This window comes from Colletotrichum fructicola (assembly GCF_000319635.2).
Source record: "Colletotrichum fructicola Nara gc5 chromosome Unknown KSG_Nara_v1_contig04, whole genome shotgun sequence".
Taxonomy (NCBI): domain Eukaryota; kingdom Fungi; phylum Ascomycota; class Sordariomycetes; order Glomerellales; family Glomerellaceae; genus Colletotrichum; species Colletotrichum fructicola.
Genome location: NW_027094054.1, coordinates 4,463,286 through 4,488,103, shown reverse-complemented (window position 1 = coordinate 4,488,103; position 24,818 = coordinate 4,463,286). Strand labels below are relative to the sequence as shown.

The 24,818-nt window shown below is 52.7% G+C and overlaps 7 protein-coding genes across 7 annotated transcripts; 3 read left to right on the top strand and 4 right to left on the bottom strand.

The window, feature by feature from the left end:
- Positions 1-5,106: 5,106 nt before the first annotated feature.
- On the top strand, positions 5,107-7,461 carry TAF12 (Transcription initiation factor TFIID subunit 12; the record flags this gene model as incomplete). The annotated part of the gene is made up of 2 exons (XM_032027359.2): positions 5,107-7,158; positions 7,207-7,461. 2 exons carry the CDS (start codon positions 5,107-5,109, stop codon positions 7,459-7,461), a joined length of 2,307 nt encoding a protein of 768 aa, XP_031876276.2.
- A 30-nt stretch (positions 7,462-7,491) lies between these two features.
- On the top strand, positions 7,492-7,920 carry CGGC5_v008047 (uncharacterized protein; the record flags this gene model as incomplete). The annotated part of the gene is made up of 1 exon (XM_032027358.1): positions 7,492-7,920. One exon carries the CDS (start codon positions 7,492-7,494, stop codon positions 7,918-7,920), a length of 429 nt encoding a protein of 142 aa, XP_031876283.1.
- A 1,371-nt stretch (positions 7,921-9,291) lies between these two features.
- On the top strand, positions 9,292-11,147 carry rpn3 (putative 26S proteasome regulatory subunit rpn3; the record flags this gene model as incomplete). Its single annotated transcript, XM_032027357.1, has 3 exons — positions 9,292-9,544; positions 9,623-10,950; positions 11,004-11,147. 3 exons carry the CDS (start codon positions 9,292-9,294, stop codon positions 11,145-11,147), a joined length of 1,725 nt encoding a protein of 574 aa, XP_031876263.1.
- A 3,634-nt stretch (positions 11,148-14,781) lies between these two features.
- Positions 14,782-16,233, bottom strand: CGGC5_v008045 (Secondary metabolism regulator LAE1; the record flags this gene model as incomplete). Its single annotated transcript, XM_066151957.1, has 8 exons — positions 14,782-14,827; positions 14,891-15,310; positions 15,363-15,500; positions 15,547-15,739; positions 15,797-15,838; positions 15,892-15,985; positions 16,050-16,076; positions 16,132-16,233. 8 exons carry the CDS (start codon positions 16,231-16,233, stop codon positions 14,782-14,784), a joined length of 1,062 nt encoding a protein of 353 aa, XP_066008867.1.
- Positions 16,234-16,942: 709 nt separating this feature from the next.
- On the bottom strand, positions 16,943-18,518 carry CGGC5_v008044 (Secondary metabolism regulator LAE1; the record flags this gene model as incomplete). Its single annotated transcript, XM_066151956.1, has 8 exons — positions 16,943-16,991; positions 17,043-17,522; positions 17,578-17,715; positions 17,801-17,838; positions 17,894-18,048; positions 18,186-18,279; positions 18,333-18,356; positions 18,417-18,518. 8 exons carry the CDS (start codon positions 18,516-18,518, stop codon positions 16,943-16,945), a joined length of 1,080 nt encoding a protein of 359 aa, XP_066008868.1.
- Positions 18,519-20,271: 1,753 nt separating this feature from the next.
- On the bottom strand, positions 20,272-21,825 carry CGGC5_v008043 (Secondary metabolism regulator LAE1; the record flags this gene model as incomplete). Its single annotated transcript, XM_066151955.1, has 9 exons — positions 20,272-20,320; positions 20,379-20,798; positions 20,849-20,986; positions 21,041-21,078; positions 21,130-21,284; positions 21,348-21,389; positions 21,449-21,542; positions 21,602-21,634; positions 21,700-21,825. 9 exons carry the CDS (start codon positions 21,823-21,825, stop codon positions 20,272-20,274), a joined length of 1,095 nt encoding a protein of 364 aa, XP_066008865.1.
- A 924-nt stretch (positions 21,826-22,749) lies between these two features.
- On the bottom strand, positions 22,750-24,544 carry DIP5-2 (Dicarboxylic amino acid permease; the record flags this gene model as incomplete). The annotated part of the gene is made up of 3 exons (XM_032027353.1): positions 22,750-23,189; positions 23,239-24,296; positions 24,360-24,544. The coding sequence occupies 3 exons, from the start codon at positions 24,542-24,544 to the stop codon at positions 22,750-22,752; spliced, it is 1,683 nt and encodes a 560-aa protein (XP_031876258.1).
- Between the last annotated feature and the right edge of the window lie 274 nt (positions 24,545-24,818).

Genomic DNA, 24,818 nt, shown 5'->3' with positions numbered 1-24,818 from the left:
TTTTTCTTCTGGGTGTTGATCTCACGGATCGGGGCCTCTACTTGGGGACTGGGCCTTTTTTTGGTCGTTGGTGTGGGGAAGAAGGGAATTGGCGGGGGAAATGGGATGGATCAGATCAGCTTCCCGCTAGCGATGGCCGGTAGATGGAGGTGCGGTTGATGTGGTGTGGATGTGCGGTGAGTAGGTGTGGTGAGAGTGACAGTGAGCAAGTTGTAACAAGTCAAGGCGTCAACACCCAAAGTAGAAACCTCCGACAAGGAGAAGAGGATATTCGTTGGTCGCTATAGGTTGTCATGATAGATCTCGGGGGAAATTCGAGAAGAGGGAGCAGGGCGCTGCTGGATGTCCGGATTGCGCCTGGAGAGCACGGGATGCGCCTTTGTGGAATGGGTGCAAAGTGCCAATGGCGGACGAACGATTGGCGGCGCCGAAGATGGTCCCTCGAATCCCAGTCCCACGTCTCAGTCCTGCTCGCTGGCCCCCGAGAGAGACAAAGGCAGAGAAACGGAGAGGAATGAATGTTTCGGGGAACAAGGTGCGGGATCCCGGCTGTGGGGACAACGAAAATCGGGCGGGCGGTGACGATAGGACGGCCTTCGTCCTGGGCGACAAGGGCTGGTCCTTGTTCAGAAGGTTGCAGTAGAGCAGCGCGAAATGGCTGACGAGAGAGGAGAGAAGCAGCAGTGCTATGTGCACGCGAGCAAAAGCAATGGTATGGTCAAGGCGAGCTCCGATGATGGCCTTGAACAAGGTAATTGGATGAAACTAGTTGGGGAAAGTGTCGAAGACAAGCGTGGGGGACCCGGGTAAAGCAAGAGCTCTGGAATTTGTCGGATGTGAGTTGTTATGTCGGAGGGTGGGATGAATACCGCAAGAGGCAGTACTAGATGACAAGAAGGAAACCAAGATAGCAACTCAGTGCCGGGTAATGGGCGCCTCGCGGGATGCAAAGATTCCCGAAACCTGAGGGTCTGCTTGTAGCTGCTGAGTTGGCGCCTCAAGCGGAATGAGAGCCAGCAGACGGACCGCCGAAGGGGATCTGTTCTATAATTCCTGGATCTCAGCCGTGAATGGCGATGGATATGGACGTCCGAGCTACCGGGGTGTGAGAAGGAGTCTCACGGCGTTCGGTGTCTCCTTGATGGCTGAATCGATTCGGAGAGGGGTGCTGGTTGTTCCGTGATAGGACAGGCGGCTTCGATGGCGCAACTAGGCCGTCCGGTCTTATAGGTATGGCTGATATAATCCGTGTTTTCTCACGGATTGCCCCTTTATGCTATCTGTCGTTCAGTCTTCGACTGACCAAGCAAAGGGGACGAGACGCGGAATCGCAAGTGTGATAGCAGATGGCGACGGTCCGGGGGAGGTAGACATGTGTCAACGACGAAGGAGAAAGGGAAAAAGAGAGGAGAATTTCTCGAGGGCGTGGGACAGAGGAGGATTAAGAATTAAAAAAGAATCATCGCACATGTGCGCTCACTGCAGCCGTACCATGTCCATGCCATGCCATGCAGCAAGAAGTCGGAGGATCCAGTGGCCAGCCAGCCAGCCGGCGGTGGGCAGATGAGCCTCTCTCTTGGTTTGGTGGGTGCTGGTCATGGTCCTTCTGCTGCTGGGTCTGTTGGCGCCTCTGGTGGTCCCCCATATTTTGCTGCAGATGGTACGTATCGCAAAATGACTGTAACGGGCCTTTGGTCTCTCGCTGGTCTTCCTATCAGAAGCAAAAAGAAATGGGAAAAAAGTTCTCGTTGCAAAAGTGTTGTGCGTGACCGGCGGTTGGGGTTGGACGTGGGCGTGGGCGTGGCCGGTGGTGGTCCCTCTCTTGCGCAGTCTCGCGGGGCGCCGCAACGCAAGTTCGAGCCTTTGGGCAGCAATGCTCCAGGACTCCCTGGTCTAACCGTCAAGCCGTGTGTATCCCGCAATTGAGAGAAAATTGGCATGTGTGTGGGCGTCACGGCGTATGGTGTGCCCTCACGCATTTGCGTATGCCGCAGCGGCGGGTTCTTGCGAGTTTGCTAGGCTTGCATGCTGGGGGCCCTGACTGGATGACTGGTTGGTCGGCTGGACTGGGCTGGATCGGGGGAGACGGACTGCGGGAAGACATCCAATCGAGTCTCGAGAGTGAGAGGGCGAGGACCGGGACGGAGTGGAGGGAGGGGTAACTGGAGGGGCGAGAGGTGTGGAGGGGAAGAGTAGATCGTTGTACTGGTGGCCGGATCGCCGAACCATTGGCGATTTCTTGTTACTTTTTTTTTTCGGCTTGACAACTTGACAATGTCTTTGGTTCGAGGCTCCTTCGAATTGTCGAGTGTGTCTGAGGCTTTCCGTTGTCCGCCTCTGGCCCTATCGACGCCACACATTAACGGCCGGGATCATGGTCATTGGCCTTATCGGGACGCAGCTACTGTTAGTGCGTCGCCTGCTGCAGTGTATTCCCATGTCGTGGGATGTATCCGTAGCAGCAGTGGCATTGTAGCAGGCAGCGGGCCTCAACCCTCGAAGCCCAAGAAGACATGTGTCCAATGCTCATGTTGACGACTCGTGTCCTTGGCAGCTTGCTCGGTCAACGTCTGGAAGAGACGTGCTGAGCGAATTCATCGGTGAGGCTACCTGCTTCCCGCAGTCTCCAGCGACAGGGAATGCGGCGTCACAGGATTTAGCCACAAGCGGGACGTGATGGGCATTGGACCGACGGTATGGAGACGAGCGAAACAAACGACTGGGAAAAATAGATTAGATACAGACAGGTTGGAAAAAGGGTAGGCTGGGTAGCAGCACTTGTGCCCAATGAACGAGGGTTCGAGTCGGGGACGGAGGGTCGATTGCGATGGCGCTGTTCCCAATCGTCGTGCAGGTTTTTCGGTCGTGTTGCAGCTGGGACTTGCAGCACTTGCAGCAGCTAACACAATGCACCACCACCACCATCAGTGAGAGGGACGAAAAAAAAACCAGAAGTGAGGGGTGAGGTGGCCGAGTGGGATTCGTGTGGAGAGGCAGAGGGAGCCTTGCAGAGAGAGAAAGAGGAAAAAGAACATGAAGGCGGTCAGGAGGAATACACGCAGAATTCTGGCGTCAGAGTGGAAGGAAGGAAGGGGCGCCGCAACATCTGGGGGGCGGTTTCTAGAAGGTGTCTCGGTCTGTCTCGACTTCCCTTTCTGGTGTAGACGGGAGACTGAGGGCAGCCGCAACGGCAAGAGCAACGGCAACGGCCCCTTCGCGTCGGGCCTCGACGTGGTGTAACTTGAGCCGACGGCAACTCACTAAGCCACGTTTGAGCTTGCACTTGCCTTCCTTTCCAGTGTCTCGTTTCCCACGTCTCCAGCCATTGGAGCCAGGTCATCTTCCATGTTTGGATAATCATCACGTCGGAGGATGCGTAAAGGTAGGCACTCCCGTCGCTGTGATGATGGCGACTGACCCCTGTCACCCAACGCTGACGGCCCCTCTTCTTAGCCTTTTTCCATTCCTTGCTGAGGAAGAAGATCCCTTACCCAACCCAACCCAGCCCATCGCCCTGGGCTGAACAACATCGTCAAACCATGAATACGTATCCGTACTACGTAGTTCAGTTGACTGACGGATGACACTCGGACGACGGGATAGGAACCGGGAATGGGGACGACAGCTCTCGGTCCGTCCCTCGGCGAATAGACTGGTGGATTGGGCCGCCATGAAGACTCTCCGTCCGTCCATCCGTCCATCCGTCCATCTTACTCTGCTGGCGGCGGCTGCTGCTGCTGCCCATCCCTCTCGTTGTCGCGACGAATTTTTCCACGATGCATATCGTCTTCCTTCGTTCCGCCGCCTGCGTTAGGGCATAGTACCCCCATTCTCTAGTCTCACCGCGCTGGCACCCCCTGCACTGGCCTCATGCGGCCATCGTTGGGTTGCGCAATTGCGCATGGCGACTTCGCGCCAGAGTGGATGGTCTTGGGGATCCATCCATCTGCAGGTCCGGCGGGCCTCCCGCAGGACGACCAGCGCAGACGTGTTTCCGGTCTCTCCACGCCCTATTTAGCAGTCGTGGGTTTGGGACTGGGGCCGACACCTTCGAGAAGCCTGCTTCTTATGGAAAGACAAGAATGCGAAGGATGGTTTGCGGCTCTTACTCAATGAAATCCTCCATGGTTTCTAGCCAAGGCACTGGCGAAGCTGGAAAAGGTAGCTCCCGAAACCATGCTTGAAGCCAAACATATCTCACTTGACAGATTGCCCATCAGTCCATCATGGATACCCTGTCCGGTAGGGAAATGCAAAGAGCAGCTTTTCACATCCCTGATTGAAGTTTCTCAAGCCCTGGTGATATTTTCATGGTCGAATCTGGGCATGATCATATCAACTAAGGTACCTAGCCACGTATTCTGAGCACCATTTGGCTTTTGCAACGATCAAGTCGATGTAAGCGACCCAGTGTACTGAAAAACAAGTGCATGCAAGCTGCAGTGGTTCTCGGCGATGTGTCATTGCAGAAACTAGCATGTTGAAAACAGTCTGAACAGGTAGAAAGGTTGGCCATTATATCGTCGCATCCGATGACTCGGCCGAAACATTGATCCGCTGGACATTGTGACAGGACCTAACCTATGGATTAAGGGCCCCGTGTCCATCACACTGGATGGCATATCCAAGCCCCTCAAAGCTATCTCTCCCCAAGTGGAGAAAAGGGACGACAAAACATGTAGCAATCCAAGACCTTCCAGCTGCATCTCATGCTAGTGACAAAGTTGACCTCCAAAGAACCATGCTGAAGTGATGACTGGGTTCAAGCTTTCGGTGTTAGCAAGCTGGCACCGGCCGGCAAGACAGCGGAGCCTGGAGGAGCGCGCTCTGACCAATCACAGGGGTCCGGACCGCTCCACGCGGAACTTTCCAGCTTCGCGTCTGTCGCCTTGTCGCAACTTCAACCGCAGAGTTCACGACAATTCTTACTTACCCCTTCAGCTTCGCGCTCTGCATGTTATCAAATTTTATTCCCCGCTTGAACCACGATAACCCATTTCTGGTTAGATCATTGTAGAGCCGTATTTAAGAAAATTTCGAACTTGTAGCCTCCAATCCCGATAGAAACCTACCCAACCTCCTCCAAACCGATCCCACGATACCGCGATGAACAATCAAGGCCAGGCGGGCCAGCAAGGCGCTGCGGCCGGTCAAGCCGGACCCGGAGCCCAGCGACAGGCTCCAATGTATCGTCCCGAGATGATGCGAAACCTGCCGATCCTCAACGATGAAGAGAAAGCAAAATACGAGCGCGGCCTTCGTCAGCTTTGGAACCATTTCGAGAACCACCCCGAAGACTCGGCCCAGCATCAAGATGCTAAGAAGAAAATCCAGGACTTCACCAAGATGCTTCTGAATAAGCTTCAGCAGCGTAGGTTGCAAGTCCAACAACAGCAGCAAGCCCAGCAGGCTGCCCAGCAGCAACAACCACAGCAAGCCGGCCAGCAATCTCAGCAGACCCAGGCTGCCCAGGCGCCCACGCCCCAGCAACAACCCCAACAGGCACAGCCGCAAGCTCAGCAGCAGACCGCGAGCCAGAACGCAGGCGGCGTGACTGTCAAGACAGAGCCAAAGACCGAAAGCACACCGTCGGCAACCGCAGAGCCGGCACATGCCCCTACACCAGCGCCCGCTCCCGCCGCCGCACCGACTCCCGCCGCTGCCCAACAGCCGCAGTCGACCCCTTCCCAATTCCCGGAGCACATTCTGGCGCACATCCGCCAGATGACATTCAACCCGCCGATGACGATCTCCGAGAAGGGCGCCGAGGCGGCGCAGCGATGGTCGAACGACTTCAAGGCCAAGTACTTGAGAGCGTTGATGCAGATGGACAATAACGGAAACCAGATGAAGCGCATCGACACCATCATCAAGGAGAGGCAGGACAGGGGATCGCCGTACAGCGCGGAAGAGCTGAAGCAGATTCAGATCCGCCGAGAGCATGCTCACAAGATGTACCAGGAGGCGCACAAGTTTGTCGACGGTTTTCGTAAGAGTCAAGAAAACATCAACAAGCAGCGCGCTGCCCTCGCTGGTCAGGCTGCTGCTGGTGCCCAAGGAGCCGCTCGGCCACCGCAACAGCAACAGCAAGCTCAACAGCAGCAGCAGCAAGCTCAGCAACAGGCCCAGCAGCAACAGCCGCAACCCAGTCCGGCCGTGGCTACCGCGCAGACTCCGGCGACCCAGGCAGGTGCGCAGGCCAGCCCGGTGCCTGCCCAGGCGGGTACCCCTTCGATGCAAACCCAAAACACGGCGGTGAATGCAGCTATCGAGGCTGCGAAAAATCAGCAAATGGCAGCTGCCGCCGCCGGACGTGCAACTCCCAAGAACCAGCAGGCGCAACAGGCACACCAGGCCCAGCAACAACAGCAGGCGCAACAGCAGGCGGCTCAGCAGCAAGCGCAACAACAGCAGCAGCAGCAACACCAGGCACCTGCCCAAGCTCAAGCACCCACCCCGTCGGCTCCCACTCCGACTACTCAACCCGCGCAACCTCAACAACCTGCCACTGTCGCACCGCAACAACACCAGCAGCAGCAAGCCATGGCTCCCCAAGGTCAGCAACAGCCTCACCCTCCTCCCGTCAATACAGCCATCGCTTCCGTATCTGCTGGAGGCGGACTTCCCTCGGCAGGCACTCCCACCCAGAACCGCGTCGCGACTCCCCAGTCTGCCGCTCCTCTGGCGAATGGCCAAGCTCTCTCGCACTCTGCTGCAGTCTCGCGCGCAAACCAGCGTGTGAACTCGCAGGTTGCGATTCCTATCCAGCAACAGCCTAACAACACCCCCGGATCTGCCGGCGCACAGGGAGTCATCATGGGTGCCAACAACCAACATGCCCATCCGACTCAGCCCACGCAGACGCTGCAGTCCAAGCTCCCGATCCCGAAGCAGCTTCCCGAAAAGGCGACTGCCGTCCCGCAGCCTGTGGCAATGAGTGGTGGTGCTGGAGCAGGCCGCCCTACCTATACCGGAGGTAGTGGCATTGCCGGTGGTGTCATGGGCCAGCCCGCGATGGCCAAGATTCCAGCCTACCAGCATGAGGCCGAAGGCGACCACGTTCTCAGCAAGAAGAAGCTCGATGAGCTCGTCCGCCAGGTCTGTGGCGGAACCGGCGAGAGTCAGGACAACAACATGTTGATGCCCGAAGTTGAAGAGGTACGTTTTCGAACAAATTATGAGCTTACAATTCTGACATCATTCCAGAGCGTCTTGACCATGGCTGACAGCTTCGTCGACAACGTCCTTGAGACCGCCTGCCGCAACGCTAAGGAGCGCGGATCCAAGGTCCTCGAGATTCGCGACATCCAGCTCGTGCTTGAGCGCACCTACAACATCCGTGTGCCCGGCTACTCATCCGACGAATTGCGCGCTGTTCGCAAGTTCCAGCCTTCCACGGCCTGGATCACCAAGATGAGCGCCATTCAAGCGGCAAAGGTCACCTCCGGTAAGGGCGAGTAGGACCAGCCTTGCCAGGAACCAAAGTCGGCGATGAAGGACAACAAGAAGAAGAAGAAGCGCAACCCTAACATGTGTGGTGTGGCCAAGAGTGTCCGGTTCTTCGAAGACGAAGAGGGAGATTGCAGTGATGGAGCTTCGTCTCGGGGAAGCTCCCCAGTCAAGGGTTCATCCAAGACCACCTCCGGCTCCAAGGGCTCCAAGAGCATGGCAACCAAGTCTCCCTCGAAGAATGGCACTCCTACCAAGGCCTCTTCGAAGAGCGGTACTCCGGTCAAGGCCAGGTCGCAAAAGTCTCCTTCTCCTACCAAAAAGGCTCCACTCAAGAGCCAGCCTCAAAGCCAGACTCGGCAGCAGGTCAGTGGCCCGGAGCTGATTCAGTACCCTGTCACGAACGACGGCCAGAACGGCTCTTTTACCCAACCTCACGACAACCTCTCGATGGAAATCAGCTGGAAGTAGTAGGCCAAGGATCCCATTTCGTACATCGTTTGCGCACTTGGAATTATCAGGGTTTTTATGGCACGGATTGGAGGACATGATGAGGCGTTTCGGGAAATACAGGTGGTCCTTTGGCGACATTTCAACGTCGTGGTTGCTACGAGGCACCTTTTTCAGTGTAGGCTATACCCGAAATTGATCACAGATTAGGACGCATCCCATCAAAGTGAATCAAGCTTCATTGTAATAAGTATATGCAAGCCCTGTTCTGGATCAACGTCCAGCAATGTAGATGCCATGAGTAAGCTGGATCACGACATCGTCCAGCTGGTAACAAGCGGCTGCGTGGACATCGCCGGGCCGCCCAGACGTCCGCAAGGGAGAGAATAGCAATAGTCCGGATTCGGTCGGAGATCACAAACAGACATGCAGGTGGCGCCGCATTTCGTACATGTGGTCTCTCATCTTTGGACGAAGGCAGAGAATGTCGCATTATTCGTCTTGAAGGACGAATCTGGGTTCAATATGCGAAAGCCCTTGGGTGTTCATGCTGGGGACGTTGGGCCAATGCTCAACACGAAGGCGATTGAATTGTTAGCGCAGCCATAAGATGGGGAGCTCAGTGTCAGTTAGTTGTATGCTGAGTAATAATAATTGCAGTTGGTCGCTGTCGAGTGCGGTGGTTGAGTTGTGCAAAGACAGGCTTGTGAATAATTACATAATTCCAGCTGAGAGCTGCACAAGTGGCACGAAAGCAAAAGGGCAGGCACAAGCAGGCAGCATCGACAACGTCACTCGCGCCTGGGACCCGTGTGGCCTTTACTTCCCTTTCGGTTTTGGGCATGGTGCTCCACGCTCCCAGCAGGCCCGGCAATCTCACTCGCTTAGCTAAGGTACAAGAGGGGTACAACCAAGTGCGCCGTATCCGCACCTAAGCTAGCGTGACTCACGTGTACACATCCCACCCCAACAGAGTACCGTGACCTCTGCTAGGTGTCGTCGCCCCAAGGGCCTGAGTGCAGCAGCAGCAGCAGCAGCAGTAGCCCAAGCCTCAGGTATTCAATCTTTGAGCTCTCCTCCATCGGACCTTCTTGCATCACGAGGCAAACGGCCAAACAACAACCACCCATTCCCATCAGCGAACGCCGACTCCGACAGAGCTCCGGCTTCCAACTGCGTACACTCTTCAACTCCGACCTCTGTCACCTGACTTTCCCACCCAATCCTTCCGGTACGAGACACCTGACGGGGCTCCGTATCTACGCAAAACAACACCCACCTCGCTCCCTCTTCCCCGGGCGCGACATCACGACCGATAACCGACCGCTGCCACCCCAGACGGCACCCGGAACACTTCCACATACACACCTACAGCTGGCCCACTGAGCAGATATGCCGGGCAAAACACCCTCGCGCAACGGGAAGGAGCCCCTCGAGAACGGCGTCCAGAACAACAAGAAGGACGAGGCAAAGAACAAGAGCAAGAAGGCCGCCAAGGACGGCGACGAGGAGATGACTGTGGTCGTTCCCCCTTCGAAGAAGGCCGCTGCTCCTGCTGGTGACGTTGATGGTGACGTTGAGATGGGTGATGAGGGCAAGGATGAGGCAGAGGTCACGGTCGACCCTGTGGTGCAGGCTGTAGCAGGTACGCAATGCTTCACATCCGAATACCTGCGGTGCACTGCCGTCTGAAGCTCCTTACTGACCAAATGACCATGAACAGACATCAAGAGCAACTTTGCTCTGCTAGATCGCGCCGTCGTTCTCTTCGATGCCAGATTCACCCTCCGAGCTCTGCGGTCAATCTCGACCATCCGCAAGCGCCTGACCCCCGACATCATTGCCCAGGCCATCGTCGAGACCTTCCCCGCGACCGTCGCCTCCGGAAACGTTGCCAAGCAGCTTCTGATTGCCATCGGCCGCGAGAACGTACCCCTGGGTCGTTCTAGCGGTCCCGAGATGGAAGTCGACAGCGAGCCCGCGAAGACGGCCAAGAACGGCCAGAAGAAGGAGGCAAAGGAGATCATCCCGGAGATTGACATCTTCCTCGGCATTCTGATCCAGGTCCACCTCTACGACTCAAAGCAGTTCCAGCTGGGAGCCGACTTCTCCAAGCAGCTCACCGACCGCATCCACAACCTCAACCGCCGCACATTAGACTCTCTCTCCGCCAAGGTCTACTTCTACTACTCAATGTTCTGCGAGAACCTTGCACCCCAGCCCTCGTCTCCCCAGTCCCCGATCGTTGCCATCAGGCCAACCCTGCTCGCTGCTCTGCGTACTGCTGTCCTCCGCAAGGACATTGACACGCAAGCTTCGGTTATCGTGTTGCTGCTTCGCAGCTACTTGCTGACGTCCCACATCGCGCAAGCCGATCTTCTCGTCTCCCACACCCAGTTCCCCGAGAACGCTGCCAACAACCAGGTTGCTCGATTCCTGTACTACCTCGGACGCATCCGCGCTATCCAGCTCAGATACACCGAGGCACACGAGCACCTTACGGCCGCGACCCGTAAGGCCCCCTCAAGCGCCGCCGCCGTCGGCTTCTCCCAGACTGCGACCAAGCTGCTGCTTGTCGTCGAGCTGCTGATGGGTGACATCCCCGAGCGCTCCACCTTCCGCCAGCCTACCCTCGAGCTGGCTCTGCATCCCTACTTCCTCCTCGTCCAGGCCGTTCGCGTTGGCAAGGTGCAGAACTTCGAGACGATCATCGCCGACCACGCCGATACCTTCCGCCGCGACGGCACCTACAGCCTGATCCTCCGTCTCCGCCAGAATGTCATCAAGACCGGTATCCGCATGATGTCTCTGTCATACTCTCGCATCTCCCTGCGCGACATTTGCATTCGTCTCGATCTCGGCAGCGAGGAGTCAGCCGAGTACATTGTCGCCAAGGCCATCCGCGACGGTGTCATTGAGGCCACTCTGGACCGCGAGCACGGATATATGAAGAGCAAGGAGGTCGGCGACGTCTACGCTACGCGGGAGCCCGGTGAAGCCTTCCACGACAGAATTCGCGCGTGCTTGGCTCTGCACGACGAGAGCGTCAAGGTATGCTGATTACCTTCTGCTTTTCTGACAGTTTACTAACGCAATCTCTTCAGGCTATGCGATTCCCCATGAACCAGCACCGCCTCGAGCTCAAGAACGCCCAAGAAGCACGCGAGCGCGAACGTGAGATGGCGAAGGAGATACAGGAGGGCGACCTGGATGAGGACGACCTCGGTGGCGACTTCGAGGGCATGTAACAACTCTATCTTCTACTGTGTTGTTGTCTTATCAACTCTTTTGCCGATGCTTACCTGCCCGGCCCATTTCCCTACCTTGTCGCTACAACCTTCAACAAAGTGGCATGGCGAATGGAGATCCCGCAGAACAGGTTCTTGGTTCAGTAAGCAAAGGATGGCGGCGCTGGGGACGGTGTGTGCCTTACCGCAAACGACTCAAGGGCGGTGATGATAGACTTTTTTTCCCTTGATTTTTCCCTGTGATTGCGGGCATGCGTGCAGGCAATGGTGGTGGTGGTTGGTGGGGTCCCCGATGAGGGGTCCGGCGATGGACGTGTACGTGTTTGAGCGGGGTCGCCTGCGGCTTCGCTGTGTACTAGATAACGCAAGACATGTTGTTGCCGTTCATTTTGATGTTCTCGTGGTGGCTGTGATGTGTGTGATCCCTAAGAAAGCGGGAGCTGATGGCCTGTCCGTGAAGAATCTGACATTTAGTTCCCCTTATGCCTATCACGCCCCAAGTTGGAAGACTCCAATTGTCGGGCGTATAAATTAATTCCGGGCACGCAACTGGAGGGTGAAACGACCAAATAATTGCGTGCTCAACCTTTGTGGCAGATGTCGCGGCAAAAGCGGTCGGACACTCGCGTGAGCCTAGAAGTAACGTCTCAGGCATCCTCTTCTGCCGAAGAGTGTATGTCATTTTGCAGCGCTCAAGGTTCATCTTAGTGATTCATACAAATACTCCTAGAAATACTCCAGAAGTAGCACTCAGAGATGGGGAAGACAGGCCCAAGGTCGGTGAGGCTTTGATGCCGTGGGAGCGGGTGGGTTCGTTGCCTCGCTGGCTGGGGACATGGGCGGTGTCGTATTCGTTTCCATTTAATCTGATAGGTACGAGAGCAATTTCAATTTTTGTCTGGGCTAGGTGAGGGGTGTTTACTGCGTTTAGAATCATTTTGTAGTTGGCGCTGGTGAGATGTTGTCAGCTGGAGTGTAGTGGGTGATGAAGCATATAAAGCCCGTTTGTGTGGCTCTCCAGTTCTGTCCAGCAGCAGGCAATAGGGCCGGGTGTTATTCAATTCGCGAATCGCAGAGACAGTCTTGAAAACGGACCACAACCTTTTTTCGGTCTTCGTCTTTGGCGCTGTCCTTGCATAGGCCGGCGTGATGCGTCGAGTGAGAAGGTCCGGGAGTATACGTATCGAATACTTGCGAGGGAGTGTTGAGTAGAGATGAGGACCAAAGTCGACACAGCTTTGGCAGTCCCTGGATCGGAGAGATGGCGGTATGGGTAGCAGTGAAGTTGAAGAGCCTGGGTTTCATCGCTTTGCTTTGGGAGCATATTCCCTTGTTTTGAATTGTGCCGCAACAGATAAGCACAAATCTTTTAAATGGCCTTGAGGAATCAGATGATGAATTCTTGATGATTTTAAATAGTTGGCACTTTCCAGGTTGTTGCAGTCCCTGAAAGGTCACCATCTTACCATGACTTCTTTCGGAAGGACCCCCAGTCTGTGCGCTGGCAGAACATCTTTTGGGGTGAGAACACATCAGACAGTCTTTCAACTATGACGTAGCATTGAAAGGTATGTATAATCAATCAAGGGCTGGACATGATTCTACTATGTGAATTGTGTGTGTCGTGTAGCAATGGATACCACAAGACCGCAACGAAATACGCCTCCCAGGGTTTGACTCCGAAGTCTGACAAGACTCCATATCGTATTAAGAATACTCGCAACATGACAGTGGAAGTGAGGGATGTCGGTATGAACAAACGAGGAGCTTTTGCATAGATACCGGTTATTGAAGGAAGAAGAATGACAGACAAAAACTTGTTAACATCAGCCATTGCCCGAAGATGCTCCAACTCGACCGACTACAAATCGATTTGCATTGCTTAGTCAAACGTCAGTCTGGACATTTTCAAGGGCAGTTTGTATATGCTCATGTCCTCACGTAGCTTGTTGCCAATGCTTATGGTCCAGGACGGCGAGAAACTGAGCAGCTGAGACCGTTGGCTCCATGTCGGTGCCCATACTACAGTCTTGACCAGCCAAGATATTACTGTACGTATTATAAATATCCGTCTTGTGGTGCTGGTCTTTCTCCTGTCCATGCACGAAAATCATCCATGTATGTGTGTGACTGCTGCTCCGAATTGGGCTTTGGGGGTTGACCCACGGCTTGGGCGGTGTCGGACGAATTTGGTTGGTCCTGTTTCAATATGTGCCGACGAACATGTTTGATACATTGCATGGCTCTCGTATACTCACACAACGGGAACGAGGTACGGCAGCGAGCAACGTGAGTGTTTCATGTAATGGCTACCAGCTAAGTAGGCTGGGCAATGGACACCGGAACATCTTTTGCGGTAGACGCCATAATCTCGGGCTGCATAACCCTGCACCTGCCACTGAGCGAGTTGCTTGAAAAGCTCATGAGATGCAGCGGAAAACGAGTTTATATACCGGGCCGTATCCGGAAATAGGCTGTTTGGCGGTAAGAGAGACTACAATATTGAGGTGTCGTCAATCAGCATTTCACCTAGGACGAACGCCGCTTCATCTGATTTCCCGACGCTGACGACATAACTTCAAATAAATGGTTGAACCAATTTGATATTTCTTTCTGTAAGAGGACAATGAAAAGCATTGGGCTCCTGGAACTTGCGTTCTGATTCTGATTGTGCTACCTGTATTTCCACATACTTCGGGTATTCTACCAAGTGATCCGACGTAGTGAGGCTTACAAATACCCCGAGAACGCCCTGCGCAATAATCCTTTGGCAGCGATAATAAGGACGGATAGCTGCGAAGTAAGTAAGATGTTAGGAGGACTGCGATGCCTTTGAAGCCCACCAAAGGTAAGAGGGTTAGAATCATCTAGGGAAGCTTGAGGAAATTAAACCTAAGCTCGCTTTAAGAAAGCACAGAAGCTTGACTTTTCAAGAAAACTATTGCGTGTGGAATATTTCAAGGGCGGAAGAAGAGGATGCAGACGCAGGCTTGAGATGTGTGGCAGGTCATGCCGGCGTTCGAGCTCCTTTGCAGGCATGAAAGGTCTTTAGTCGATGTCTTGAAAGTTTCGACTGGTTGATGAAGTCAGTATGCATCAGATAGGGAAATTGATGGAAGATCTTGAGACACAACGCCGAACCCGTATTTGTACTCTGTTCAACAATCGGGGGCTGGCCTTTCGGTACACAGATACCACTCACAGCTCGAACGTAACATCGTTCTGAGGCGCGTTAACCCTTCTCATCATAATATGTCCGAATTTGGGCGCGTGGTTGTGAGACTTTCCCTACGGTTGGCTGGGACGAGGAGGAAATTTAGGCATCATGACTTGGAAAATCTGACAGACATTGTCAACTTCTTACGGGGAATCCAACATGTATAAGCTGCCATGAGAGAGGATGTGGGATGAACCTCTTACATGGTTTCATTTAGACTCATGACTAAGACCGCTGACCCAACCTCGTACTCACTGGTGCTGTGCTTCTTGCGCAAATAGGGGTACATTATCCACCTGGACGAATCTCATATACTTTGCATCAAAACATAGGAGAAAATGGTAGAATGTACCAATCAATACCACTCTCACCGCGCCAAACCCCCATGAGCGCTTTTGACGAGGAATACCTTCTGCGTTATATGAAACCCGTCTTCTCCGGCTTCTTGCCGTAGATGGACCAGCTTGAGAGGCATTGTCAGAAATTTCTTCTCACCTTAAGGTAGTTTGAGAGATGCTGAACCTACATTGAGTAATATGCGTGAATACTCCGGTCATCATGTTCCTTGCTATTCTGTGCGATGAGCTCCATCACCTCCTCCTTTGTCCAGCCCATAACTCTCGTCAGTGGAGCCATGCATATGGACTCCCAGCCTTCATGAATGTTCTCATTCATCCAAACGCCCAGCTCCTTGTGGCGCTTTTCCCTCGGCCAGCTATTAGTGGGCCACTTGTACTGCTGTAAGATAATATCGACGAACCCAATATCAGCCATCATAGACTTAAGCTCCTTGATATCTTGATATGGACGACCAACGATCTGCATGGCCTCTTGAATCAAGCGACATGTTTTCAGGACGGTATGGTCTGGCTTCAAGGTACCATCATCGGAGAGGGGCATCAGGTCGATCTCGTTAAGTTCCAAATAGCCACCGGGACTAAGATTGCTACGTTCTCATCAGCGTGGATGGCTAAGATACCTCATAGCTATAGACTGACTCGTAGCATTCTTGAATATATTCCGTCCAATTTCCAATAGACGAGTTCAGCATCCTGCTATGGATGTAGTCGAAGGGCCTGGAAAAGGTCCAAGGTTCTTCTAAATCCGCGATCTCGAATTTGACATTGGACGGGACACTCTCGGAGTTAGTATCTACAAATTTCAATTATGCAGTCAACTTACAATTCCGGAAATGCTACAGATAAGTCGATCCCGCGAACTTCTGCTTCGGGGTGCTCGTCGGCGAAATCGATCGCCCAGATTCCTGTACCAGCGCCAACATCAAGGACGCGGCCAACCTTGGCCCCGAGGTTATTTGGGGGTGCATTTCCCAGCCTGTCGTTGAAAGTGAGCAAAAACATGGTATGTTGCATATCTGGAGTAAATATCAGCATTCAAGAACAATAGGCCCAAATTACTCTGGAGTTGATACCGAGTCTATCGTTTTCCCTATCATCGTTGGGCAGATTATATTCTATGCGGAGATCCACGTCAGAGTCTATGGCTCCTTCAAGAAGATTTACCTACTGCCGTCTTTGTACTTGTGGTACGTTCTGCCATTTTCTATCCTATAATCGAGGATAGATTCAGTCACACTCCCTGTCGGGGAATGCAAGCTTTGCTGCGTGTCATGCATATGAGCCTCTTGCATTGATGAGAGCGATAGACAGTGCGCAGGGACTCACATTTGCAACCGAAGACGCCCCGTATCCCTAGGTGGATCGTTTAGCCACTAAGTTGTCCCCATACCAAGAACATTATTCGCACCTCATCGTCGGCCTCAATCCTGACTATGTGGTCCACAATGTTGTCGGGGCGGGATGTGGAAGTCCCTAAAGGGGCTCCACCAGCAGCTTCAGGAGCTGACATGGTGGGGAGATGCACAGAGAGTCAACAAATGCGATTTTAGCAGCGGTTGCAGTGTTCTTGCTGCTAGTCGTGGGTCGTGCAATTATAGGAGAAGGTGGCATCAGAATGTGCAGCATTTCATTCAAAGCATCCTACCCCTCATTTCAAAAGCCAGGGCAGTTGACGCATGCAAGCCTGCCTAAGCGAGGCCTTGTCCATGTATGTGACAAAAACTGTTGGATCCCTCCTGTGTGATAACAAATGGGGGCCGTTGAGCAGCTATGCGGCAGGCTCATACGGTCGGGATACCAACGGCCAATCCTAGCCCTTAGCTCTGTTGGAACTCGCCACGGCGCACTATTCTGGCGGCAGGTCCCAAGTACTGAAATTGCAGCTGGCGCTCATTATTGGAGTAAAAACTCACTTTCAAAATTGACACTGTCGTTTGCTCGCTTTGTTTTCTCATCTAGGGCCTTATAGGAGTCCGAGAGACAACAAGGCTATCCCACGTTGGGACCAGTCCGCATACCTGGCGTGAGAAGAACGGCAAGACTTGTATTCGCCCCCATGAAGCGGAGATTTTGCGGTGAAGAGAGTGGAGTTTTCATGCATCTATCGTAAATGGTATTGTTTGGTAAGAGAAGAGCCAGGAAATGCGGTACGACCCTAAGGTAACAGATGCCCCAAACCCGCAAATCTATCATAATTCAAACAATATGTGTAGGCCATCCTACTGACCCTTGTCCGTCTTGACAGGCTTTCTTCCGTAGATGTTCCAACTAAAAGATTATCAGCAGAACGCTTTTGTCGTCACCAAGCTCGTCACTTACATGGAGAAGTACTGGTGGATGCTCTTATCGTTGAACTCCTTCCGGTTATGCATCATGAAGATGTGAACCTCTTCTTTTGTCCACCCAAGTGCCCTCGTCAACGGGGCCATGCAAATCCCCTCCCACCCGAGCATCAGATTTTCGTTGTTCCATTCTCCCAAATCCTTGTACTTCTGTTCCTTAGGCCACGAGTTCACCGGCCACTTGAATTGCTGCATTGTGACGTCTTCAAAACCAAGTTTCATAAGAACCGGCTTCAACTTCTGGATCTCCTGGTATCGGCGCCCAGCCTTTTCGGTGGCTTCTTTCAGGAGTCTCCCAATCTTCCAGCTGTAGTGGTCTGGCTTGAGGGTCCCGTCATCGGAAAGAAGAACGATATCAATCTCGCTCAACTCCAAATAACCGCCCGGGTATAGATTGCTACCCGCAGGGTGAATTAGCTTGACTTTTTCAGAGGCAGACTCGATACTTCCTATGATGCTGACCCCATTGTATCAGGCGGCATGTGGTCTGACAGAGGCAAACTGAAACTTACTCATAGCACTTCTTGATGTAATCTCTCCAGTCACTGATCGATGAATTCATCATCCGGCTGTGAATGTAATCGAAAGGCTCTGAATAGGTCCATGATTCCTCTACGTCGTCGATTTCGAACTTGACGTTCGGAGGTGTGCTAATTATTTGAGTCAGCAAGATTTACCAGAACTTTAGTGAGAAGTGTCGTGTCGTAAATCCCATTATTCTAATCTGTAACTTACAATTCTGGCAGCGTGGCCGAGAGATCCACACCAAGGACCTGTTGATGACAAGGGGTGAGCGCATGCGCACAAATCATTTAACATGAGACTCACCTCCGCCTCAGGGTGTTCATCGCCAAAGTCCATAGCCCAAATGCCAGTACCTGTGCCGAGATCGAGAACCCGACCGACCTCAGATCCTGGCTGCGCGGGAGGCGCAGTACCGAGACGGTCATCAAAGGTCTTCATGAACATGTAGTGTTGATGGTCTAATGAGTTAGCAATGATAATGAGACATTGAGTTGATGCTCACCCCGTCTTTCGAGCTCTCTAGCGTCATTTGGTACCATGTATTCTATGTCACGATCTTAGAAAGGGATAGTGGAGACAGCAGCCTCAGACTCACTGCCATCCTTGTACTTGTGGTACGTCCTTCCATTCTCAATCCTATACTCATAGATTGACGAAGTGATACTGTTAGTACTTGAAGAGACGCTAGGCTGTTTATCTGTCAGATGCAAGGGCCGTTGGGCTGTGGTGCTGTTACACTCACGGCGTACTGAGACGCAGTGTCGTCCTGTTCCAAGTCATTAGCACATCTCGACTTCCCACAAACACGCAATTAGTGGCCAATTACATTCTCATCGGCCGCGATAGTGACCTCATGATCAGTCGTAGTGTTAGGTTGTAGATTGGCCTCTGTGTTTGGCTCCCCAGTCGCGAAGTTGGCCGCGATCATTTTGAGCGGAACGTGTTGGCGGGCAAACTTGGTAGGCGGGGACTTAGTTTGAGAACAGTGGAAGGATTTCTGGGAAAGACAGAAATAAGTTGCGGATCAATGAAACGCTGCGATATCTTGGGGGACAGGAAGATTTATGTCACGAACACCGAGCCCCTCTTCTTGGCTGTACGCCCTCTGCCGCCGTATGCGTATTTGCGATGGACTTGCAGCAAATACCGTTGCGGTGGGCACTTTCATTGAAAACGGGAACGCTCTCCCCACGCTGGAGCGAATGATATTATGACGGCCAGGTATTGACAAGGCCTTCGTAACGCCTGCAGGCATGTGTCACGGCGTGTCTGTCTGTAACAGGAAGTCTTGTCATAGGCAAACGCCGGCTAGACCACGAGAAGCAAACGATTTACGGTCGCGAGGCTCCAGCCATGAGCTTCATCCAATAGCTATAATGACGGGGCCTACGGAAGATACAACCGCTGCATGGGATGAACCAGCATCAAAGAAGTTTTGCGGAGACGACAGACCCAGTACCCACCGGAGCTGCGTCCGCCTTCGCGATTCCAAATGGGAGAAGGCTGCGATCCCCTTGTGTCTTCATTCAACCCCACACTTGTCGGGACGAAAGTACGTATTTCCCCCTTTTACATCCCTGGAGCTATTGCAACATATTCTGTCGTGAACCCAGAAGGGCCGCAAAGAGGAGAAGAGGAACTCTACGCTTCTTGTGCTGTCTAACAACTGAGCTAACATTAGGCGACACTTCGAAAAGAAAGTATGAAAAGCCCCCAGAACTAAAGAGGGAGACATTTATCTAAAATACAAGTCCACTGGTGCAGGCCGAAGTCTTTGGGCTCGTTGGATGCTTGATAGGTGAGCAGAGTTCTCTTTTGGCAAAAAAGGCGTAGGAAGAGATAGCACAAGACCAAAACGCTGGGAGAGAATGAAATCTTGTCAACTAATATTTTTCACATGCTTTGCAATTTGCAGAGCTGGCTTTAATGGCGTCTCTATGATGTGAGAAAGTTGAACGTAATGACGTACCCCAGCTGGGAATCGGAGAACCCAAATACAACTTCAAAAGGAAGCCTGATATTAATTGCAGCCCCTAGTTGAACCTTCGTGACTGTCCGCACAGATGTCAATGCTGGCGCTGTCAACTTTCTGATGTGTAGTCACCGATTTAACCAGGCGATTTCAACGGAGTTGGGGTGGGGTAGTCACTGAATCTCGCAGCGAAGAGGGCGACTCCCGTTGCGCGATCACACATTTGACCCGAAATCAGAACTACAAGGTAACGACGATAGAAGCCGGCAAACGCAACTATCCCATGTCAGGAAGCGTGCATGGTATTGAGTTGCGAAAATATGAGAACCTTTCTGACCGTCATCCGCAGCTTGATAGTTCAGGTTGCTCCCCCATTATCCAACTGCATGCACCGCAACTTCACACCTAGAGGAATATCCAGTTTCAGGGACCTGCGAGAAAAACCTTTGGTTTCATTTTCAAAAGAATACACGTCAATACAAGTGATTATCGTATAGTCCGTGATTTGATCCCGCCTCCACAAGATCTAGCTTGCTAGGTTACTAACTGGCATGAATTGCCCAGTGCAACATAGCACACACGATAAGAAGTCACAAGACAGTCTGCCTTTGAAGTGCATAGGGGATCTATATTAGAAAAAGCGCAAAGACTATGAACATTTGCATGCACGATTCGCGGGCCGCACATTTGTGCACGATAGATCCCAAAGCTACGGCTGGCTCTCAGTTCTGGAAAGCTTTCGGCCGTAGATAGTCCAACTGGGAATAGTTTGTCAGTATATGATGAAGTTTTCTCAAGTGGAAATTGAAAACTGACATGGGGAAGTAGGCATGAATGTTGCGATTGTTGAAGTCCTGGCGGTTCTGGGCCATCAAAACCGTGACTTCCTCCTTGGTCCAGCCAAGCGCCCTCGTTAGAGGCGCCATGCAGATAGCTTCCCAGCCCTGGTAGAGATTCTCATTCTGCCATTGTCCAATTTCCTTATATTTTTGTTCTTTTGGCCAAGAGTTAACAGGCCATTTGAAGAGTTGCATTGTCACGCCATCGAAGCCTGCTTCCACCATCATAGCCTTGAGATCAGGGGGATATATATACTTGCGGCCAGCATTCGTCGTAGCCTCCAGTAATAGATTGCCTGTTTTCATGATAGAATGTTCCGGGGTCAGAGTTCCATCGTCAGAAAGAGGGATGCAGTCGATCTCAATGAGCTCAAGGTATCCGCCATCGCTCAAGTGGCTAGCCAGGGTTGTCAGCCGGGCGGTCTTTTGAAGCGGATGTAAACTCACTCATAACACTTCTGAATGTATGCCTTCCAGTCACTGATTGACGAATTCATCATGCGACTATGAATATAGTCAAAAGGCTCCGTCCAAGTCCAAGGCTCTTCGAGATCATCGATCTCAAATCGTACGTTAGGGGCGGTGCTAGGAAGGTTAGTCAGCCATCCTTCTTAGCCCAGGCTTGAGATCATAGCTTACAATTCAGGAAAGACGGCCGAAAGATCAAACCCGCGAACCTGGTGAAAGTCAGAAACGAGACTGATTTGCAAGTCAGTTTCTGGACCAACCTCCGCTTCAGGGTGCTGATCCCCAAAGTCCATTGCCCAGATTCCGCTTCCAGTTCCGACATCCAAAACGTTCTTGACCTTGGCGTCAGGATCATTTGGGGGAGCAGTTGCAAGCCTCCCGTCAAATGTTCTGATGAAGAGGTTGTGCTGAAGGTCTGGGCTGGGTTAGATTGGCCGCAGAAGCACTCATCCTCTATACATGAAACGGGAATGCGCACCGAGCCTATCGACTTCTCTATCATCGTTTGGAAGCATGTATTCTGGGGAGTCTTCGGTCAGAACTGTGGTCATGTGGTCGATTTGGTGGTACAACACGTACTGCCTTCTTTGTACCCATGGTAAGTCCGCCCGTTCTCTTGTCTGTATTCCAAGACTGAGCTAGTCACGCTAGAAGTTGACAAATTGACACTGCTCTGAAAGGCAAGACTTAGCTACCATCTGGCATCTAGTTAGCGCTCTCTTGACCACTTACAGGTGTGATTGATGCAGCATCATCGTCCTGGTTCTGCGATAGATGATTAGCTGCGCGGTGCCCACGATTCTTGGTCAGGATTTGTGAGGCGGGTGTACCGGTTCTCCCGCAGGAGCAGCGACTGCTTGATTAGCATCGTCGTCGGGAGCGAGTTCGACCTGATTGTCGTAGACGATGTTGGGCTGAGCATCTGACGCTCCGGTGTTGGCGTTCGATGCTGACATCTTAAAGATGACCGGGGGAGCAAGTTCTTCAACGAAGTGTCACCTTTTCTCGGTTTGATGGAGAGAGAGTCGCGAGGGTGAGGAAACTGGAGAAGATCGACCAGGCTTGCTTAAATCAAGTGGGACAAACAATTATTTGGCTGCCCACCAAACCCCTCTTCTTGGCTTTGTGTACATTTTGTCATCGTATGCATGTTTGCAAAACCCTGCAGTTTATCGGGACCTTCTGCAACGGAAGTCTCTCTCAAAGAGGAACATCTTCCTCGCACTGGGGCGAATGAGGCCTTGAGAGCCAAAGGGAGACAAGGGCCTCGTAAGACTGCATGCACATGTGGCATTGTGTTCGGCTGTAAGTGGAAGCAGTTTCGTTGGTACAGCCTGCTAAACCGCGATTAGAAAATGCTTCTGGGGCGCGAGGTTCCAGCCGCAGGTTTATGGTCCAATCGCTTAGCCAACGGGGGCAGCGGAATGCAAACCCGCCGCATGGGAGGAAACAGACAGATGCTGTGGGGACGAAGACCCAGTTCACATCGGAGCAGAGCCCGCCTCCGCGGTGCCAAGAAAACCACACAGATAACCTGATGTATTTCCACTCGCCGTACGGACAAGACATACAGCCCGAGTCATTCCCGGTGAACATTGGGTCTCTTGCCTATCTCAAGACGTAGCCATCGCTAAATCCATTTGAGCTTTTTCACGGCCAAAGCACAAACCCGAATGATTTTCCAAGGCATCCGAATTCACTCGTCGGTCCCGATGTTTCGTAGACCTCAACATTCCTCGGCTCCACATGCTATGTTCCACCACACCGGTAGTGCGTTGCATTCTGTGGTGAAGTGGACTTCCCCCAACCTGCATCTATTTGAGGCTTGTTTCGAGATGTCATCTGTCACGTTGATAAGTCATTTCTTATTTGGAAGGGTCCTAAAAAAGCCACGCAAACCCCTTGCGATAGATCTTGACAATGACGCCCTTCTGCCCTGCCGCTGCCTCCTTCTCTCTCCTCGCCATCTCCACTGCAGTCTTCTCTTCTGCCACGGTCTCTTCTGGCACCCCGGTTACGAGATCCGCCGTCTTGGCCCGTACACGGTGCGATTTCTTGACGATCTTATAGCCGAATATGCAAAAGAGATAGACTGGGATGCCGATGTACTGCACGATGAAGCTCTTGTAGTCGAAGGTGCCGACGAATACTTCAATGCCCTTTGTGAAGGTGAGAATGATCAGAAAGCAGAGAGCGATGTATGATCCCCATGAGCCAAAAGGAGCACGGTAAGGGATGTAGGCAGCGTCGATGTTTTGGGCATCACGAGCTCTACAGAAGAAGATATGGGATATGAGAATGGAAATCCAGGTCAGAAGTCCTGAACCAGTCAGCATGCGTGAAGTCATCAAATGTGTTCCGATACTCACCAAATACCGTGACGATGCTCGTAAGGTTGTTGAACACCGTCGCAGCACTCGAGCTGACAGACATGTACGCCAAGCCACAGAACGCGCCGCAGAGAGCCAAAGATACAAAGGGCACGCCAGCCTTCGTTGTACGCGTGAAGATTCGAGGTGCCTTTCCATCAATTGCGATGCCATACAGCGTACGGGATGAGATGTAGATATCCGAGTTGGCGGCCGAGAAGACGAAGACCACCAAGCAGCCATTGATGACATGATCAAGGCCCTTGATCTTGGCGATCTTAATGGCTACGACGAAAGGAGAGGCTGCTGCGCTGGTCTTGGCACCGGCAGCAAAAGCAAGATCCTGGCTGTCGTAGGGAACAACGAGTCCAAGCAGAAAGACCGAGATTACATAGAAGAAGACGATGCGGAGGAAGGTAAGGCGGATAGCCTTCGGCATACTCAGTCGCGGATTCTTGGCCTCGCCAACGGTGACACCCACAAGCTCGGTACCAGAGAAGGCGTACACAGCTGCAACCATCGCGCTCCATACACCAAGCAGCCGGCCCTTATCACCATCGACCTTGTATTCCGCAAATGCTCCCGGATTGGACCAGTACCTGAACCCAGGGCGATCGCCGGTCGGGCCGCCACCAACTGCAAGAATAAAGAGCAGGAGAATGACACCTACCATTATCAACACCTTCAATGACGACAACCAGAATTCGAACTCGCCGAAAGCTTTGACGCTGACGCTGTTGATGACGAGAATGAGGACGAGGGCGATGGTAATGAAGATGGCCGGGCTAACACGATCACCGACCCAAAACTTCATAATGAGAGCGAATGCGGAGAGTTGGTTCGGAGTTGCAAGGAGGTACTTGAAGAAGTAGGAGTAACCGGTGGCGAAGCCCAGCGCAGGGTCCACGAAGCGGGTTGCGTAACCACCGAAACCGTGGGATAACGGCATGTAGGAGATGATCTCGCCGAGTGCTGCCATGACGAGGAAGACTATGCAGCCGACGATGGAATAGTCTATGAGTATTCCAGCAGGGCCTGTCTTGACGAGGGCTGAGCCACTGGGTAAGTGTTATCAAGAGTCGGGAATCTCTAGCTGACAAGAGGTTCAGGATGAGACTCACGTTCCTATGAGTAAACCTGTTCCAAGCGCGCCGCCCAAAGCAATCATGGTGACATGACGAGTCTCGAGGCGTTTATGTAGGTCATGGCCTGGTTGGTTTGCCGGATCCTGCATCTCGCCAACCTTTGCGCTTTGTTGGCGAGACAAGGCCTCCATGGCTGAGGGCTCCAGTTTCTCTTGGCCCATGATTCGATTTTGTCGCCAATTTTTAAGTAAAAACAGTACCAAGTTGATGGAAGGTGGGAAGACTGAGGCTGGTGGCTTCTCGTGCAATTGAGTTGTACTTCAGGACGAAGGCAGGGACGCAGCTCTAGCCTTTGTTAGCTAGTCTGTGACATTCCCAACTTGGTCATTATCTTAACCCCCGTGGGTCCGGGGTAATGGTTCGGTAGTGGGTCCCGAAGCTTGGGGAACGCGGGGAGAGCCCTCGGGTCGCCGTCCCGCGCTTGTGCCAGATAAC